The 18,244-nt window shown below is 42.5% G+C and overlaps 1 protein-coding gene across 1 annotated transcript in view; it reads left to right on the forward strand.

Moving 5' to 3' along the window:
* lrba (LPS-responsive vesicle trafficking, beach and anchor containing) overlaps positions 1-18,244 on the forward strand; it is a 1,007,923-nt gene that overhangs the window by 769,519 nt on the left and 220,160 nt on the right. Inside the window, exons 44-45 of the mRNA XM_068041130.1 lie at positions 10,862-11,002; positions 13,433-13,552. Of these exons, the coding sequence (XP_067897231.1) occupies positions 10,862-11,002; positions 13,433-13,552 (261 nt within the window). The remainder of the gene's footprint in view (positions 1-10,861; positions 11,003-13,432; positions 13,553-18,244) is intronic.

Raw genomic sequence — 18,244 nt, forward strand, 5'->3', positions numbered from 1 at the left:
TGCTGCAGTGTTCCAGTGAGCATCAACGCAAGCTCGAGGAACAGCATCTCATTTACCGATTAGGCACACTACAGCCTGCTGGACTGAACATTGAGTTCAATAATTTCAGAGCATGACAGGCCCCCCATTTTACTTTTATTTTTAGTTATTTTTTCTTTTTAACATTTTTTACAATTTTTTTTTGTTTATTTCATTTCATCTTAGTTTGTTCAGTTTGCTTACCCACATTTTTTTTCACGTTTGTACTTGCTGCTGTTCAATCTTCAGTCCGTTAACACCCTATCTGTACTAATGCTTTGTTTTTCAACACACCATTAACATATTGTTTGCCTTTGCTCCATGACCTTTTGGTCAGCTGTGTGGCCTTGTCCAATCTACACCTTCTCCTTTGTTATCTCTTGTCCCATCCCCGCCTCACTTGCATATAACCTTTGACATTTCTAATATTTGCTAGTTCCGAAGAAGGGTCACTGACTCGAAACGTTAAATCTGCTTCTCTTTCCATAGATGCTGTCGGACCTGCTGAGTGGTTCCAGCATTTCTTGTTGTTATTTCAGATTTCCAGCATCCGCAGTATTTTGCTTTTATTTTGATGTTACATCCTATTGGAACGTAGCATTTTTTTAGCAGTCTATTGTACACATGACTACAGTTGTCAGTTTTTAACTGTCTGGTAACCTAGGAAAATGTGTCTTTCCAGTAAACCAAGCAAGTTCACTGAGTAGAAAGGACCTCTGTTAGCCAGTTATGCTGCTGCATTTACCTAAGGCAGCTCAGCTGCCTGCCGAAGTTTAGAGTTCTTGTTAAAATGGAGCACATTTTTTTTTCACTTCTTTTAAAATGGTGATTTAACATTCATAGAACATAGAACAGTACAGCACAGTACAGGCCCTTTGGCCCACGATGCTGTGCCGACCCTTTAACCTACTCTAAGATCAAACTACCTACATACCCTTCATTCTACTATCATCCATGTACCTATCTAAGAGTCGCTTAAATGTCCCTAATGTATCTGCTTCTACTACCACCGCTGGCAGTGCATTCCACGCACCCACCACTCTCTGTGTAAAGAACCTACCTCTGACATCTCCCCTAAACCTTCCTCCAATCACCTTAAAATTATGCCCCCTGGTGATAGCCCTTTCCGCCCTGGGAAAAAGTCTCTGGCTATCCACTCTATCTATGCCTCTCATCATCTTGTACACCTCTATCAAGTCACCTCTCATCCTTCTTCGCTCCAATGAGAAATGCCCTAGCTCCCTCAACCTTTCTTCATAAGACATGCCCTCCAGTCCAGGCAGCATCCTGGTAAATCTCCTCTGCACCCTCTCTAAAGCTTCCACATCCTTCCTATAATGAGGCGATCAGAACTGAACACAATATTCCAAGTGTGGTCGAACCAGGGCTTTATAGAGCTGCAGCATAACCTCGCGGCTCTTAAACTCAGTCCCCCTGTTAATGAAAGCCAACACCCCATACGCCTTCTTAACAACCCTATCAACTTGGGTGGCAACTTTGAGGGATCTATGGACGTGGACCCCAAGATCCCTATGTTCCTCCACACTGCCAGGAATCCTGTCTTTACCCCTGTATTCTGCATTCAAATTCGACCTTACAAAATGAATCACTTCACACTTTTCCAGGTTGAACTCCATCTGCCACTTCTCAGCCCAGCTCTGCATCCTGTCAATGTTCCATTGCAACCTACAACAGCCCTCCACACTATCCACAACTCCAGCAACCTTCGTGTCATCGGCAAACTTACTAACCCAGCCTTCCACTTCCTCATCCAAGTCATTTATAAAAATCACAAAGAGCAGAGGTCCCAGAACAGATCCCTGCAGAACACCACTGGTCACCGAGCTCCAGGCTGAATACTTTCCATCTACTACCACCCTCTGTCTTCTATGGGCCAGCCAATTCTGTATCCAGACAGCCAGATTTCCCTGTATCCCATGCCTCCTTACTTTCCGAATGAGCCTACCATGGGGAACCTTATCAAACGCCTTGCTAAAATCCATATACACCACATCCACTGCTCTTCCTTCATCAATGTGTTTTGTCACATCTTCAAAGAATTCAATAAGGCTTGTGAGGCATGACCTGCCCCTCACAAAGCCATGCTGATTATCTCTAATCAAACTATGCTTTTCCAAATAATCATAAATCCTGTCTCTCAAAATCCTCTCCAATAATTTGCCCACGTAAGACTGACTGGTCTGTAATTCCCAGGGTTATCCCTATTCCCTTTTTTGAACAAGGGAATAACATTTGCCACCCTCCAATGTGGACAGTGAGGACGCAAAGATCATCGCCAAAGGCGTGGCAATCTCTTCCCTCGCTTCCCGTAATAACCTTGGGTATATCCCGTCTGGCCCCGGGGACTTATCTATCCTCATGTCTTTCAAATTTCCAGCACATCCTCCTCCTTAACATCAACCTGTTCGAGCATATCGGTCTTGATAAGTTTATTGATTTTATTCTGAACATGCTATGACTAACAGGAATCTATCTGAGTAAGTAGTATGTATTTCAAACCAGTTGTATACCTATTGCCAGTTAACTCACCAAAGACCCTAACTGTTGAGAGCCATGTTGATGGACAGATCTGGGGTTAGGGTTAGTTCTAGTGTTAGCCTGCTGGCTGAAGGATCAGTGGAGTGACTATATAAAATGAAGGATACAAGAAACAAGAGCAAATAATTAAAATATGGCCTAAAAATATGTAATAGTTGACGCAAATTAAATCACACAGGGAGAAGATTTCTGCCAGTGTGATTCCCAGCAAAATCATAAATGCATTGTTTAAACATGTGTTAATATGAACAATGAGGTATTTCCCTATAAGGCATATTAAGAGCAATAAGGAGGATGTACCTGAGAGAGTCTAAGAGAAGAAAAAAGCCTTGGACAGTTGAAACTGAGTGAGGGAATGTGCAAGCCCATGGCTGGCTGTCAGAGACCATGAAAGTCTGTAAATGAAAATATAATCACTTAAGCAACTTACATTTTGATGGTATACCTAGAGGAGAGATGAGAGAAGTTGCAACAGACCATAGCAGATGTGGTCTCGCGTGCAGCTCAGGAGAGGCATATGGGGTTGACCCACACGAGCCCTACAAAAATTGTGAGGTTGAGAAGAATTTGCAGTTTAACAAGTTTAACAATTTTCAGGTAAAAAAAATCATAAGTGCACTGATCAGTAATTACTTTAAAACTTAGAAATGTGTAGTGGGGAAAAATACTGGTTAAAATTGTTATTCCTAAAGCTGTTTCCATTGCCCTATTGTTTTGAGCCAACAATATCATCAGCTACATTTTGAAAACAATTTTGTACCTGTTTTTTGATTATTTTATACATTTCTATTTCTATGCAGTTTCCACAATTGGTTTTCATTTTGTTACTCCACAGATTAAGAAACGTCTCCATTGGTCTTTTCTCTATCTTCTCTACTCAAAGGAGTACAGTTCCTTAATGGCACATGCAGTCCTCCAGTACCTCATCTAAGTTATTGTTTTTTATTCATGAACCTAGACAGTGATTGCAGGCAGGCACTGAATCATGGGGAGCACCACAACTGAATCTGAACCAGTGCAGTATGGGCAAATTCCAGAATGGTATCACTGGATTGTGGTCAGGAGGGGAAAATCTTGATAGCCTTTCCCCTACCTGGCTCAGTGTATTGAAGTCATTTGTAACATTCCGCTATTTTCCTAGTTAAGATCAACTAATTCAGTACACCAGTGATCAAATCTTGGGCTTTCCTGGTTTGCATGGGCAGTACCACACAGCCTTTGGGAAACGGTAAGGAAATTTCAAATGAGAATTTGAATACTTTGCAAAACCTTAAGTCCAACCATGAACCTGATTAGCTAACTAAACCTTAAACACTTCAAAAAGATATAGTGCTGACATTTTCTACAATGAGAGTGCTGTTTATTTTTAAAAAGTTGAAAGATTTTTTCACTAAGTATGAAAATAGAAAAGGGTGTCAAAATAGGAGGGAACATTTTAGTAACTTCATTTTTTCAGAAGCTGTTTGTTTAAGGGAGTGTTGTTACTGGAATGATTTTGTAATCTGCATATTTTGGGCTGACAATGGGACTGGATAGGGTGGCGTCACTGCTCGTTGTGTGCGCGGCCGGTTGAACATGATGACTATTTGAATGCAGAAGGCGCGGGGCCCATCCCATTGGAGGAGGGAGGCCGGCAGCAGTAAGTCGATGGTGTCCACAGCGGAGACGAATACAGGTTCTGGCACCATATTTAAAGCGCTGCCTGCCTTGCTTAAAGTGCTGATACAGTGATGCGATAGGAATGAGGTGACACGCAGAGTTATTGAGTTCGCTTGGAATGGGCATCATGGTGGCAGAAACCTCCCTTGCACGTCTCTCCATGGTCCTCGTCTCCAGTGCAAAGGCTTCATTATCCCACGCTGCCTACGTGGCATCCTCCTCATCCAAATATAGGGACAGGTGGGGCTGTGGTAGGAATATGAAATTAGTGTAGGATTAGTATAAATGGGTGGTTGATGGTCAGCACAGACTCGGTGGGCCGAAGGGCCTGTTTCAGTGCTGTATCTCTTTTTTTTAAAAAATCCTCTTCTTTGGATGAGGAAAGGCAATCAATCATGTCCTCTTGATGCAAGGCCACCCCCTTTGCATTGGCAGATTGTGCAGAGTACAGTAGACCACCACGATTGACGAGACCTTTGCTGGGGCATGCTGCAGGCCTCCACCAGATTGATCCAGGCACCCAAATCTCATCTTCAGCAGCCCAATGGCCTGCTCGATGTTCACTCTGGTGGAGCCATGGCAAGTGATGTATCTCTCCTCTGCTGCAGTGCGAGAGTTCCTAACAGGCGACAGTGATGTCCCCAAGAATCCATCCCTGAAGGCAAGTGGGGAGCCAATAAATCTATGGCACCTGCTGAAGTGTGTAGGTGTCATGGTTGCTTCCCGGGAAGCGGGCACACGCCTGCAGGAAATGCTTTCGGTGGTCGCAGACGAGTTGAACATCCTGTTGATGAAGGTCGCTGGCTGCTCCGTGGGAGCCTTGATTGCCATGTGTGCTATCGACGACACATTGCACTTGTGGAAATCCAGCGATGGTTCTGAATCCAATGGCCCTCTCCGCCTCACTGTCAGGGTTAATGGTCGCCGGCCTTCTTGAACAGGGCATTGGTCACCACCTTGATACAGCAGTGGGCTGCTGCCTGGGGCTCCTCACACATATCCCAAGTGGATCCCTGGAAAGAGCCAAGGTATAAAGGTTGATTGTCTTGGTGATCTTCAAGCCCACGGGCAAAGGATGTCCACCAAAGCCTGTGGGTCGCAGCTGATCCTGCAGCAGGGTGCATAAGTTGGTGATGGCCTTCCTGGAGAGTCACTGTCTGCACTGACACTGACACTTGGACTTTTGGAGGTTGCTGAGAGGAGTCCAGCGCACTCGCTGCTACAAATAAGCCCTTCTTGGCGTGGCTGGCAGCTGTGGCTTCCCTAGGCGATCTTCACCAGCTTGCCCGGCCACCACTTGGCCCTGCCTTCCTCCGAGTCTCTGCTGCGCAGCATGGGGATTTACAAAAACTGGGTGTATGAGACCCATTCCAGCTGGTCGCTCCCCCTCCTGTGCGCTGTCCTTGGAGAGATAACCTTGCTTTTGGAGACTTCCCCTAGCTATTCCCTTCTGAACATGGGCTGATGCCCTTCTGTACCCACGTTTGCCACGAGGGCTGCACCGCCTCTGTGCCCACCCTTGCTGTGAGGGCTGCACCCCCTCTGTGCCCACCCTTGCTGTGAGGGCTGCACCCCCTCTGTGCCCACCCTTGCTGTGGGGCTTCACCCCCTTTATCCCCACCCTTGCCGTGAGGGCTGCACCTCCTCTGCACTCACCCTTGCCTCGAGGGCTGCACCGCTGTTGGGCACTGGTCTCCCCCCGCCACTCCTTGATTCAACCAACACTTCCCATGGCTGCCTTCCTGTGGCAGCACTGAAGCTTTGCCTCAGTGCCACCACCTTTAAGCGGCTGGGGATCTGAAGGCACGTGATCCCAGTGCACCTCTAAATAGGAAACTCCCCATTAATCCGAGTCAGGCCAATGCAAATACATGGTAAATATCTTTTCAGCAAATAAAATTACAGTCTTGCCGCGTCGGGTTTATGGTCGAGCACCTTCCCTCCCAATTTTGCAGCCTGCAATCCTGTTCATATGGGCTGGATAAAATTCAGCCCTTTGCCTGAGAAACAAAGACCTGATCATTTGTAATAATTGTATCAAATAATAATCTGCATTGTGGACAGCACATTTATTGAGAATGTATTCTCATTAACGTTTTTTTGTCGTCAACGTTGTAGCAATTACCAAAGTAGATGATCTATTTGTATTGACCTTAATAGAATGCAGTGACATTTCAAAGGACTGACTTCGATATCAGTCAACCTTAATGCGATTAATTTAAAATTCACTGATCCTGTAAAAATGCTGCATAACCAATACAAAGGCAAAATACTGTGGATGTTGGAAATAGTAAGCAGGTAAGGCAGCATCTGTCGAGAGAGAAACTGAGTTAACATTTCAAGTTTTTGTCAGAACTGGAAAAAGTTAGAGATGTAACAGGGCAAGTCCACAGGCAGGAAAAGGTTGGGGAAATAATGGGAGGAAAGAACCGTAATAACATAATAACTAGGACTGGAGTAGACCATACAGCCCCTCCATCCTGCTCTGCCATTCAATAAGATCATGGCAGATCCTCAACTTCAGCTACACTTTCCCACGTGCTCCCCATATCCTTTGATTCCCTGAGACACTCAAACTCTGTCTATCTCAGCCTTATTGGAGCGACGGAGCAGCCATAATCCTCTGGGGTAGAGAATTCCAAAACTTCACAACCCTTTGAGTGGAGAAATTTCTCCTCATTTATTAAGGAAGTCCTGATCCTGAAATTGTGCCCCTGTGTTCTTGATTCCTCAGCCAGAGCAAACAGCCTCTCAGTGTCTTCCCTATCAAGCCCCTTCAGAATCTTGAATATTTCAATGAGATCACCTCTCATTCTTCTAAACTCCAAAAAGAATAGACCCAATTTACTTAGCCTCTCATCATAGGACAACCTTCTCATCCCGGGAACTAATCTAGTGAACCTTCACTGTACTGTCTCCAATGCAAGTATATCCTGCCTTAAAAATATGGAGACCAGAACTGTGCGTGGTACTTTAGATGTAGTCCCACCAAAGCCCTGTACAATTACAGCAAGACCCCTTTATTCTCTAACTTTTTCCATTTCTGACAAAAGGGCATCAACCTGAAATGATTTAGCAGGAGAAAAGACAGAATACACAAAAATGAAGGAACAGCTGGAATGCAAATGGATATCTTTCAGCTGTGAAACTAGCAAAGGGGGTGAGCTGCACATTAACGTTACAAAACATTTTTAACAGAAAGACATCAGACTTGTTAAACCATTGTTGTAAACCCCACATTAGCTTTTGAAGGGTATGTAAACCTTTGTTGCCTTGTCCATGAAATTTGTGTATACTTTGGTCTGTGCTGAGATGGATTATCTCATCCAGGATAGCAGCAGGGCGGGGGTGGTTGGTTGGTGCTCCAGTTAGTCTCAGTAATCTTGAACTAGGAAGGAAAATCAGCCAGGATTCCTGTTGATCACTGTCCAGTGACCTCTGTTGGGGGTATACAAGTGTCAAGACTTTTGGCTGAGGACAAAATCGTGCTCAGTTCTGATTCTTAGTCAAATAATCTGCTGACATCTATGTCTAGAGTCATCCATGAAGCACAGGCCTTTGGACAAGGTACTGGAGGACTGTGAGTATTGCTGCAACTATACAATGGGTCACCATCTTCAAGAAAGTAGGGATGAAAATTCGGAGAGGAATAAAGAGAATATTTCTTGTGTTCTATATTTATTTTTTAAATTTGAACATTACTGTCAGCAGCATATTAACAGAACTTAAGACGGGTTTGTGCAAAAGTATGCCTTTGAAAGGTGTTCAGCTGGTTGCCCAGGTAAAGTGAACTAAGCAGTTCTATATTTATGTTTGTAAATACAATGTATTATTTTGCTTCTAAAGTGCAGAAGTGTTTTTAAGGTTATAAAGTCTGGTAAGTGAGCACTAGCGGAGCTCATTCGAAAGTTAATTGATCTTCAGATGGAAGATCAGAACCCTGGCTTTGTTAGTGGGAAGTGAATTAGGATCCTGCAGGTATTATGGTTCCTGGACCTGCTATTAACAGAGAGCTGCCTGTGCAATGAAAATGACTGCCTTTTGCTTCATTATAAATTTTTTAAACAGTAATTTTCAGAAGACGCTTTAATGGAAGGAAACTACATGTATGCATAAAATTTATATATATTAGTAGGTTTCCCATACAGTCATTCATGAGAAATGTGACTTATTTTATTAATATCAGTTGTATTATGGCATTTAAGGCATATGATTGTGCCCGTGTTCTAACTTGTGTGAAGTCCCATCCGCCCATTACCCTATGTTGGCTTCTGGTTAAGCAATGCCTCAATTTTAAATTTCTCATCTTTGTTTTCAAATTCCTCCATGGCCTTGCTCCTCCCTATTTCATAATTTCCACCAGCCCCACAACCCTCCATGATTTTTGTTGTACTCTAATTTTGGTCTCTTGAGCAGCCTCGCTTTCCTCCTTTTAAGATGCTCCTTAAAACTTACCGCTTTGTCCAAGCTTTTGGTCATCTGCTCTAATATCTCCTTATGTGGCTTGCTGTCAGATTTTTCTTTATAATGCTCTTATAAACCACTTTGGGACATTTTATGATCAAGGCACTATACAAATACCAATTGTTGTTGTATGTATGTAGTATTTTGCCACTAAGGAGTAAGTGTGTTTATAGCCAAAAGGCATCGATGCTATAAATAAACACAGAATTAGGTCACTTTGAGTTTAATTGTTTGGTGAGCAAAGTTTGCAGATTTTATTATGCTTGTCAGGAAGCAGCCAGCATTTTAAGAATGCTTTACATGTGTTACAGACTAACACACTCAATGTGATGTCTACCCATTGATATACTGTTCTTGTATATTATTATAACTACTAATGTAAGTTTTTAAAAAGCCTCACCTGAGGGATTCCAGATCTCCACCTTCATTCAGAAATTGCACCCCCTCACTTGTTATGTGGGCAAGAGTTACTATTTTATTTTTGCTGTGAATTTCATTGGAATGGTTTGAAAAAGGGAGGCAATAGGACCAAGACAAGTGAAAGGGTGGGCCCTGGCTCTTTCCTAGCCTCTGATAAATATGTCTTCCAGTTTTCTATACAAAAAATCATGGGCCACTACATTGGAGGTGGGATTAGGAGATTTCATCTGGGATGATGTTGGAGGTGATTTCCTAGTTCGTAATTTGATTTAAGTATTTCTGTGTTGGCCAGACTCTCTCAAAAGCATTTCATGATTACAGTGATTTCTCAAAGGCCATCAGAACTTTGGGTTTGTCTCCTGGTCTCTGTTGGAAGAAAACTGAAAGGGATAGAAACAAGGGGGAAAGGAAAAAAAACTGAGTGAGAAGCTGCCTTGAGGCAGGTGGCGCCATTATTGGCTGCATTCAGATAAAGCAGGTGTACATGCGGCCTAGCAAGCAGTCTTTAATGAGGCTGCCTGATGTGCCACACCCAACAAAATAAGTTTTTAAAACATAATCACTTGAATGTGCAGCTGGGAGGAACAGGCTCCATGATCCCTATATTCAAATAACGCAGACCCTGCTCTTACACCCTCACCCCCCCCCCCCCCCCCCCATCTCCCAATCTGATTGCCCCCCCTTCCTGGTTTCCCCCTTTCTCGCCTTACCTGAGGGCCGCAGCAACATCTTGAGCAGCTTGATCTTTGATCATGCATCACTGGCGAGCTTCCTGTTGCTGTTCGCAACACACTGCTCAATGGAAATGAGGCCCAAAGCTTGATATCAGGAGCACTTCACTCCTCACCATTTACCACCCTGCATGAATTTCTAGGCCAAAAAGTGGAAAACAAACAGGCAATTTTGTAAGTTTTGTCCATGAGCAGTGCAACAAGAGGTTGACTAATGTTTGAGAAAATTTAGTTGTTGGCAACCCTCTCAGCTCAAAACCTATATATCTAGCAGATCAGCAACTGTATCATGTAATATTGCAAATGAGGATAATAAAAAGTACTGCTGGAAAGCTGAAAGAAAAAAAAAGTTGAAGGTGAGTACATCATTGTTTTGCCCCCATCCCCATTAGAATCCAAATGCCTCTTAAATAATTCTAAGTTGTTGCCTCCATTACCCTATGCAGAATTCCATTCCAGGTACTCTACATGTGAAGAAATGCTTCCCGATATTAGTCCTGAGCTTCCCTTTTACTAATTTGTTCTGTATCCCTGGTCCAGTAGTCATGGCTTAAATGCTCCAGATTAACCTTTTTTATTCTACTTAATATCCTGTATATCTTTATATTCACTACCATTTAAGACAAAATCATTTGAGTTTGTCTAACCTTTTCCATAACTTAGTCTTTTGAAACTCGGGATCACACTCCTGACCCTTCTCTGTACTATTTCCAGGGTTTAAATGTTTCATTGTGCCTCAGTGATCAGAATCTAGGTGCTATTTTTATAGACTGCATGTTTCTTTATATCCAAAAAACATTTGCAAATTGCACATTTAGTTTACAAAATCCCTAGTAATTGAAGCTTAAAAGCAGAGTTATTGAACCATAGATAGTTTTGAGCTCAAAACATGTATCCACGTTGGGTTATAAAAACCTAAGCAGCAAGACATTTCTGGGCAAGATATCCTTTTGGCATAATCTTTGAATTGCTTTTTTTTAGAAGCTAATTTTCATGATCTTTCCCTTTAGCCTATTGGAGCCCTTAACCCAAAAAGAGCAGCCTTCTTTTCGGAGCGCTATGAAAGCTGGGAAGATGACCAGGTTCCTGCTTTCCACTATGGGACTCATTATTCGACCAGTAGCTTCACTCTCGCATGGTTGTTAAGAATTGTAAGTACTGTACAATGACTGTAAAATTTAAAGCTGCTTCTTCCATTCAGCATATTTATGTATCTCTTCCATTGAAAATGCACCAGCAATAGTCCCTTGATTAAAGCTGGATAAAACAGCACAAAGCAGACATAAATCCTGCACATAAACTGGAATACTTCAGCTAATTCCAGGTAATTACCTGTACTTAATTTTTTTTCCAAAATTGAATATATTTTAAGATCATTTAAAATTAATTTCATAGCTTTGTTTTAGCATATATTAGGCATAATTAGGTGATAATTTGAAAACACTGCACATGATGTATACACGTAAAATAATTTACAGTTAATAAAGCTCTTTATGTGAGGCCTCAAATAGAAAGAAAAATGTGAAAAACAGCTTTCTTCAGTAGCACTCAGTTACTATTGCACTAGAGTATATTTTTAATCATCATGTTGCAGTTGAGCCTTGATGAATGCAAATATACTTGCCCATTATTGTTCAGTAATGCTGCTAAGAGCCTAACCCCTCAATTTGATTCTTAAAGCAACAAAACATTGATTTAATACACAGCAGGTCATCTGCAGAGCATCTGTCAAGAGTAAATACAAACTATTGTCATTTTGGGTATGTATCTCTTCATTAGAACTCTTTAGATCTTTATTTTCAGTTTCTGTTTCAGATTTCCAGTGTTTGCAGTTTTTTCTTTGCAATTTACATTGATAATATAGTTCTTGATTGTTTTAAGTAACTGCCTACTGTTCCTTATTTTACTTTTTTCTGTTTTTAAACAGTTCAGAAGTCAAATATTATAACATAGAATAATGATTAGACTCTCAGAACATTTCATAACAGCTACAATTCACTTTTTCTCCCGTACGGATCCTGGCCTTCCTTTTGCACCTCACCCAAATAGCCGCTAATGCATTAACCTAAATACCAAGTGTCAGCAATATATAGACTAATTTCAGATAATTATTTTGGAGTACATTACAGCTGAGCCTGATCTTGACCTCACTGAATGTCCATAAGAACACAGCGATCAGGAGTGGGAATGCTAGCTGATTTTTTTTCATCCTCCCCCACACCCCTGTCTGGAATAAGAGATAGTTACTGTTGATAACGTGAGAAAGAGGGAATGGGAGAAAAGACAGAATAGGATAGAAAAAAAGAGACGTGGGGGTGGGGGAACAGGAAAGAAGAGATGGGTAGAAAAGGAGAAGAGAGAATGAGAGATGGGGAAAAGAGAATTAGCCAGAGGTAGAAAGCAAGATTGAGAGACAGACAGGAAGGAATTAATGGGATAGGAAAAGGAGGGAATGGAAAGCATGAATCAAATTAGAGGAGTCAAAGAAGAGGAAATGAGAACAAAGGATAGAATGAGACAGATGGATAGATAGGGCCTGAGAATGCAAAAGGGACTAACAGATAGGAAAAGAGAAGAGATGGGAAAGAGCAATGCTGAGCTAAATTATATTTCTTCCATGCTTCATGATTTCTTTAGAATTGCATAATTTTTAACATGGAAGTTCTTATTTGTGTCTCATAGCAATTTGTATTTCATGTATAAGTTGAAAGATACTTACAATGTTAAATTATACATATTTTTCCTTACATCTATCCTGCTTGTGTTCCCATTGCTGTCCTTTGTCATCCACCTTTCCTGCATCAGCTATAATCGTGCAATATACTGGCTTTACTTGACAAAAGCAGTGCTACTGATCGACCAGACTATTTCTACCAGTCTGGACGTGAAATTGAATCCGACCCATCCCACCCTTGACTGGCTTTATAACTTCCCCATCTCATTGGGTAGGTTTTGCAAGTTCTCAGTCTGCTAAATGAAGCAGTGGTGCAGTAACAAAACATTCTATATTTTGGAGAGAAGAAAAGTGTAGCATAGCCAGTTCTGACAAAAGGCTATAGACTTAAAACATTATCTTTGTCTCTCCACAAATGCTTGGTTGACCTGCCGAGTACTTCCAACATTTTATGTTTTTATCGCATACCTCATGCTGTCTTGTACAAATATAGTTCCTGCCAATTAATCATTCAGCATAAAAAGGAAGTCAGGAATATCTAGAAAGTGCGAAGTAGGAGGAAGCAAAGTTTTTTTTAAAATGATTTTTAAAAAGTTTTTACTAAGCTAATTACATTAAAAATTCTTTAAATTGCAAAAACTGGATATTGCTTATCCAACAAATCAGACCCATTTATAAACTGTTCAATTAAGTTAATCCAAAAGTTAGTCTTGATGTCGAAGTGATCAAGGAGACATGTAGCAGAGAAGCTCTAGCAAGTTACTAAAATCTGAGTTCTGATTGTGCCAAAGCTCAATGAATGTCAGACATTGTCTCTTCCATAACTGACTACCTATGGTTGTTTAGAATACTTCAAATACTGGATGGTAATTTTTTTCTCAATGTTACTAAATCTTTTCCTGTGCAGGAACCATTTACTACCTTCTTTCTAAACCTACAAGGAGGAAAATTTGATCATGCTGACAGAACGTTTTCTGCAGTGTCCAGAGCATGGCGCAACTGCCAACGTGATACCTCTGATGTAAAGGTATGTAAAATCCTGTTCCACGTTATACTGAAAATCTGCTGTGGTAGTCTTAAACAACATGGCTAGTGTTTCTAAAAGTACAACATTCCTAAAAGTTGATTGTTTAGTTTCTTTGTTGTATCCCTTCTAAAACTTTGTGATGTTGTTTAAGTCAGAGCGGATCTTCTCACTCGTGAAATTCCTTGGTCATGGTTGATAAGGTATACACACAGTTACATATAGCAACCCCCAAGATTTAATTCTCTTATTCCTCATATACATGTTGCCTCTTACCATGGTTTCATCTTCTGTATGTTTGTTGGCAGCACTGTCAACTTTGTGACTGTTGCTGTGGTCTCTGATATATTATAGTGGATGAGCAAGAACTTCTCCCAGCTAAACATAAGCAAAACGTAAAGTAGTTTGTTCAGTTCCCACTTGAAATTTTACATTTGTCCGTCCTGAGTCCATTCCCCCCTCCTGACTGCTCTGAGTCCAGAAGTGCACAATCTCATTGTCCTGCTGGACAGTGAACTAAACTTCATGTTCCACATCCAGTCCGTCACCAAGAATGCATAATTCCATCTTTAAAATATCACCATCCTCCATACACCCTCTCACCCTTATCATGACTGATACTCTCATCCATGCTTTCGTGGTGACCAGGCTCATCTGCTTCCATGTTTTCTTCTGTACACAAATATTAACTCATCTAGACCTCTGCCACCTGCATCTTGTCCTTTTCTCACTCCTGCTTGCTGCTGTTACAGTTACCTGCACTGACTTCCTATCCCCCCATACATTGATTTTAAAATGCTTGTCCTTGCTTCCAAATTCCTTAATGACCTTACTCCAACCTTCCTTTGTAACTTTCTCCAGTCCTACGCCTTTCACGTCCCTTATCTCACACCCTCCACTTTTGAACTACTGTTAATTTTTCCCCATTGAATCTTTTGCTGCTCCCATCAGACATTTCAATCCTCATTGCTCAACATTCTGAAATACTCTTCCTAAACCCTTCAACCTTGTTATCTTACCATCCCAAATTTCTTATCAAAATCTGCCTGTTTACCCTTGCTTTTGTCACTTCCCTAATCTCTTTTCCCATTCCTACTGTGTTTGAATTTGTTCATCCATCTCTCTATCCCCTTTGAAGCGCTTTGGGATGGGATGATTTGCTACATCAATGACATAATTTAGCTGTAAGTTGTTTTTCCAATTCCCTTGCTCATTCTAATTTTTCCAGGTGTTTTCAAAGTGTAGATGATTTTTGCTACACAACCTTACAGCCTGAAATTGGCCAGTGTGAGATGAGCACCATCGCTGTTTTCCCCTCCCCCAGGTAGAATACTCCATTGTAGCAAAGCTGTCTACTGATCAACCCATGAATTGACAAAAGCTCTAACATTTGGGGTTGGTGTATTGAAGTATCTAGTAGGTCTCAGACCACTGGACTATAAAATCAAAACACTACATCTAACAAAATACACACTTTTTCAGATATGTTCCATTTAAAAGGCCGTTCAGTCTGATTTTCTTTTGAATATCATTGATGATCCAGTGACTGAAAAGTACATACATAGTTGTAAGATAGGAATTACCATTAAACAAATGAGGAGAAGGCTTCATATTTAAGAAATAAATTGCATTTAAGTGAGGTTTAGGCCACAGTTAACTCCACAAACTGTTACGACCAGGTGAGAAAGGTGTCAAGGGGCCCTTTACTGTCTTTGTGGTCTTATTGTAACAGGGTTTAATTTTAAACACACTGTGTTTTGATCTCTCTCTTTGTGAATCCTTGTTCACAGCTTTCCAATTATAAGGCAAAGAAATGAGCACATCAGGTTTTCTTTAGGTTTAAAGAAGATAAGTGAAATTTATTAAAACTTAAACTCTAATACGGTTAACGCCCACGGATATATGACACGCCCATGCTAGCATGCATACGCGAAACACACATGCAAATAGGGACAGAAAAGAGCAGAAGAAAAATAAAATGGAGATGTTTGAGGCAGTCTCTAAAAGGGGGTTTCTTGTTACTGTTTCTGTGTTTCCAGCTCGCTCTAGAGTCCTTTATTGTAGACAGCTCTTACTTTTTGTTGGGGCCTGGTATTCTTCTTAAACCTTGTTCACTATAGGAGGCTTTTCCTCTCTTGGGTTCATATGTCTTCAATTGTTTCCGAAGCTGATGAGAGCGAGATGAGAGCAGACAGGAGAAAGATGTTCTCAGTCCAGGAGCTAACAGCCTTCTGATTTCAAATTCCCTGTTGGAAGCTCAAGTTCAAAAAACTCCAGCAGTCAGTCAGTCAGTCAATCAGTCATGTGACCAAACTGGCCCGACTACATCTGTTTGTGTATTCAGCCATCTTAGTTAACCTAAAATGCTTCAACGTCTGGTAATCAAAAGTCCATTATGGATTAAGTTGGAGCAATGAATAGCTCCTTCGTCCATTGAAGTACTTGTCTGTTGTTATGCTAATGTCTCTCTCCAGCCAAAGTCTCCAGTTGCTTTTTAAAGCAAGTTCTTTCTTCATCAATAGTTTAAAATCAATGTTCATGTGGTGAAATTAATTTTCATCATTCTTGGCAGTTGGGGTGGCTTGCCTGACAAAATGTGTACACACAGTTACTGGCAGTTGAAACTCAGTATGATGAATGAAAAGATATGGGGCAGGATTTTTAGGTCTCGCAGAGGGTGGGTACTGAGGCGGGTGGGTGCTAAAAATAGTGCTGCTTGCCGGGTGTCGGTTTCCCATTGCCATTTTGCCTCCAGCAAGTTTCATCAGGACAACGGAAGTCGGGCCCTGGAAACCCGCCCGATTTGGGAATGAGGCCAATTAAAGTGGTTAATGAGCTTATTGAGGGTCAGTTTGGGATTTTGCTCGGGGAACACAATGCTTGCTAGATCAGGGGCTAACCAGGTGCATGGAGACGTCAACAGAGGGAGGCAATCCTGGCCGTACCATCAACTTAAGTGGGCCAATAAAAGGGAGCACAGCTGAGAGGGGCACTCTGCCATTGGCACACAGATACCATCGGGTGTGCAGAGGTTGTTGGGAGAGTGTTCGATACACACTTGGGGTTGTCACCTTCCTGGCATAGTGGGGGCATAAGAGAAAGGGTTAAGGCTTCCAGATATAGGGAGTTCAAGGAAGGCAATAGCTGGTAACGGGAGCATGGTGTTTGGATATTGGGTCTAATGGCAATGAGGAGCAACATCCTCAGCAGGAGAGGCATAGTCCTGGGCATATGGAGGGCAGAGGAGAGTGACAAGGGGCAGGAAGGCAAGGGAAGCCATACCCTCAGTATAGGATCTACTGCCAAAGATGGAGCTACCTGCAAATGTCGGAGAGTTAGTGCTGCAGGAGACTGCTCTTATCCAGGCAGAAGGTCACAGAGATTTTCGCCCTCGTGGCGGAAGACCTCACACCTCGCAGCACTGCTTACCATGCCCTGCTAATAGCCGTCAAAGTCACTGTGGCCTTGACCATCTTTGCCTCTGGCTGCTTCCAGGGATCTGCTGTGGACCTTGCTGGCATACCACAAACAGCTGCACACCTTTGCATCTCGCAGGTCACTGATACCCTATTTGTGACAGCTAGGCAGTACATTCAATTTCAGCCAGATGCAGCCTTGCAAGCATAAAGGGCAGTGGGTGTCCCCTCCATTGCTGGATCCCCCAGGTGCAAGGCATCACCGAGTGACTGCACTGTGAGATTCATCAGCAGGATGGGCTTCCACTCCGTCAACATCTGTGACCACAACAAAAGCTTCCTGCATGTGTGCGCTCATTTTCCTGGCAGCTGCCAGGAGGTCCAGGGTGCCGCAGCTCTTTATGCCACCCCCCCAAACTCCATGGATTGATTCTAGGGGATAAGGGTTGTTCCTTGAAGAGATGGCTACTCAACCTTTTACGAGACTTCGAGCTGGAACCACAGAGGCATAGCAAAGCCATCTGCTCACAAGGACCACCGTTAAGCAGGCCATTGGGCTTCTGAAGATGCGGTTCCATTGCTTGGACCAGTATATACCTGCAAGAGTCTCGTGCCTGGTTGACTACGGCATTCTGTAAAACATGGCACTCTAGGGAGATGTGGACCTTGAAGATGGTGAGGCCATGGAATGAGTCAGCTCATAGGAGGAAGAGATGGGGCAGGATATCGAAGAGGAGAAGGAAAAGGAAGATGCAGAACACAGAGGTTCTCTGGCTGTGCAGGACTCGAGGGTCTCATCAGGATGCCGGCAACGTCAGGTATCATCTGATCCAGGCACGTTTCAGCTGAGCCCTTCGAACCCAGGGGGAGCGGCATAGTCTGGAACTCACCTTGAGCTGCCAGTGAGAGCAATTCCATTGAAAATGCAAACTGGAATAGATCCACTCTTACCAGTGAATCATGCACATCTGTCCAAAGGTTTTGTTATCCCCCTTCAAGGACCCTTGCTTCCTTTCAACACCTCTTCCCTCTTTTCCAGTGTTGCCATTAAAGAATGGAAGCACACAAGTCTGGTGCCATGTGTCAATATTTACATCAATATTCACATTGTTTTGAATAAGAGAAAAAGTGCACATTTAGAGGAGAGGCAAACTCCATTGAACCAATCAGTGCTCTGCCTGACGCAGTGGTCTCCGCTCTCAGCCACTTCTATGCGGAGCTCCCCTTGTGGACTTGGATGAAGTGGAGGCAGTCTGCTTGCAGCTTAGATGCATGTGGT

Source organism: Heterodontus francisci, chromosome 1 (assembly GCF_036365525.1).
Source record: "Heterodontus francisci isolate sHetFra1 chromosome 1, sHetFra1.hap1, whole genome shotgun sequence".
Classification (NCBI taxonomy): Eukaryota; Metazoa; Chordata; class Chondrichthyes; order Heterodontiformes; family Heterodontidae; genus Heterodontus; species Heterodontus francisci.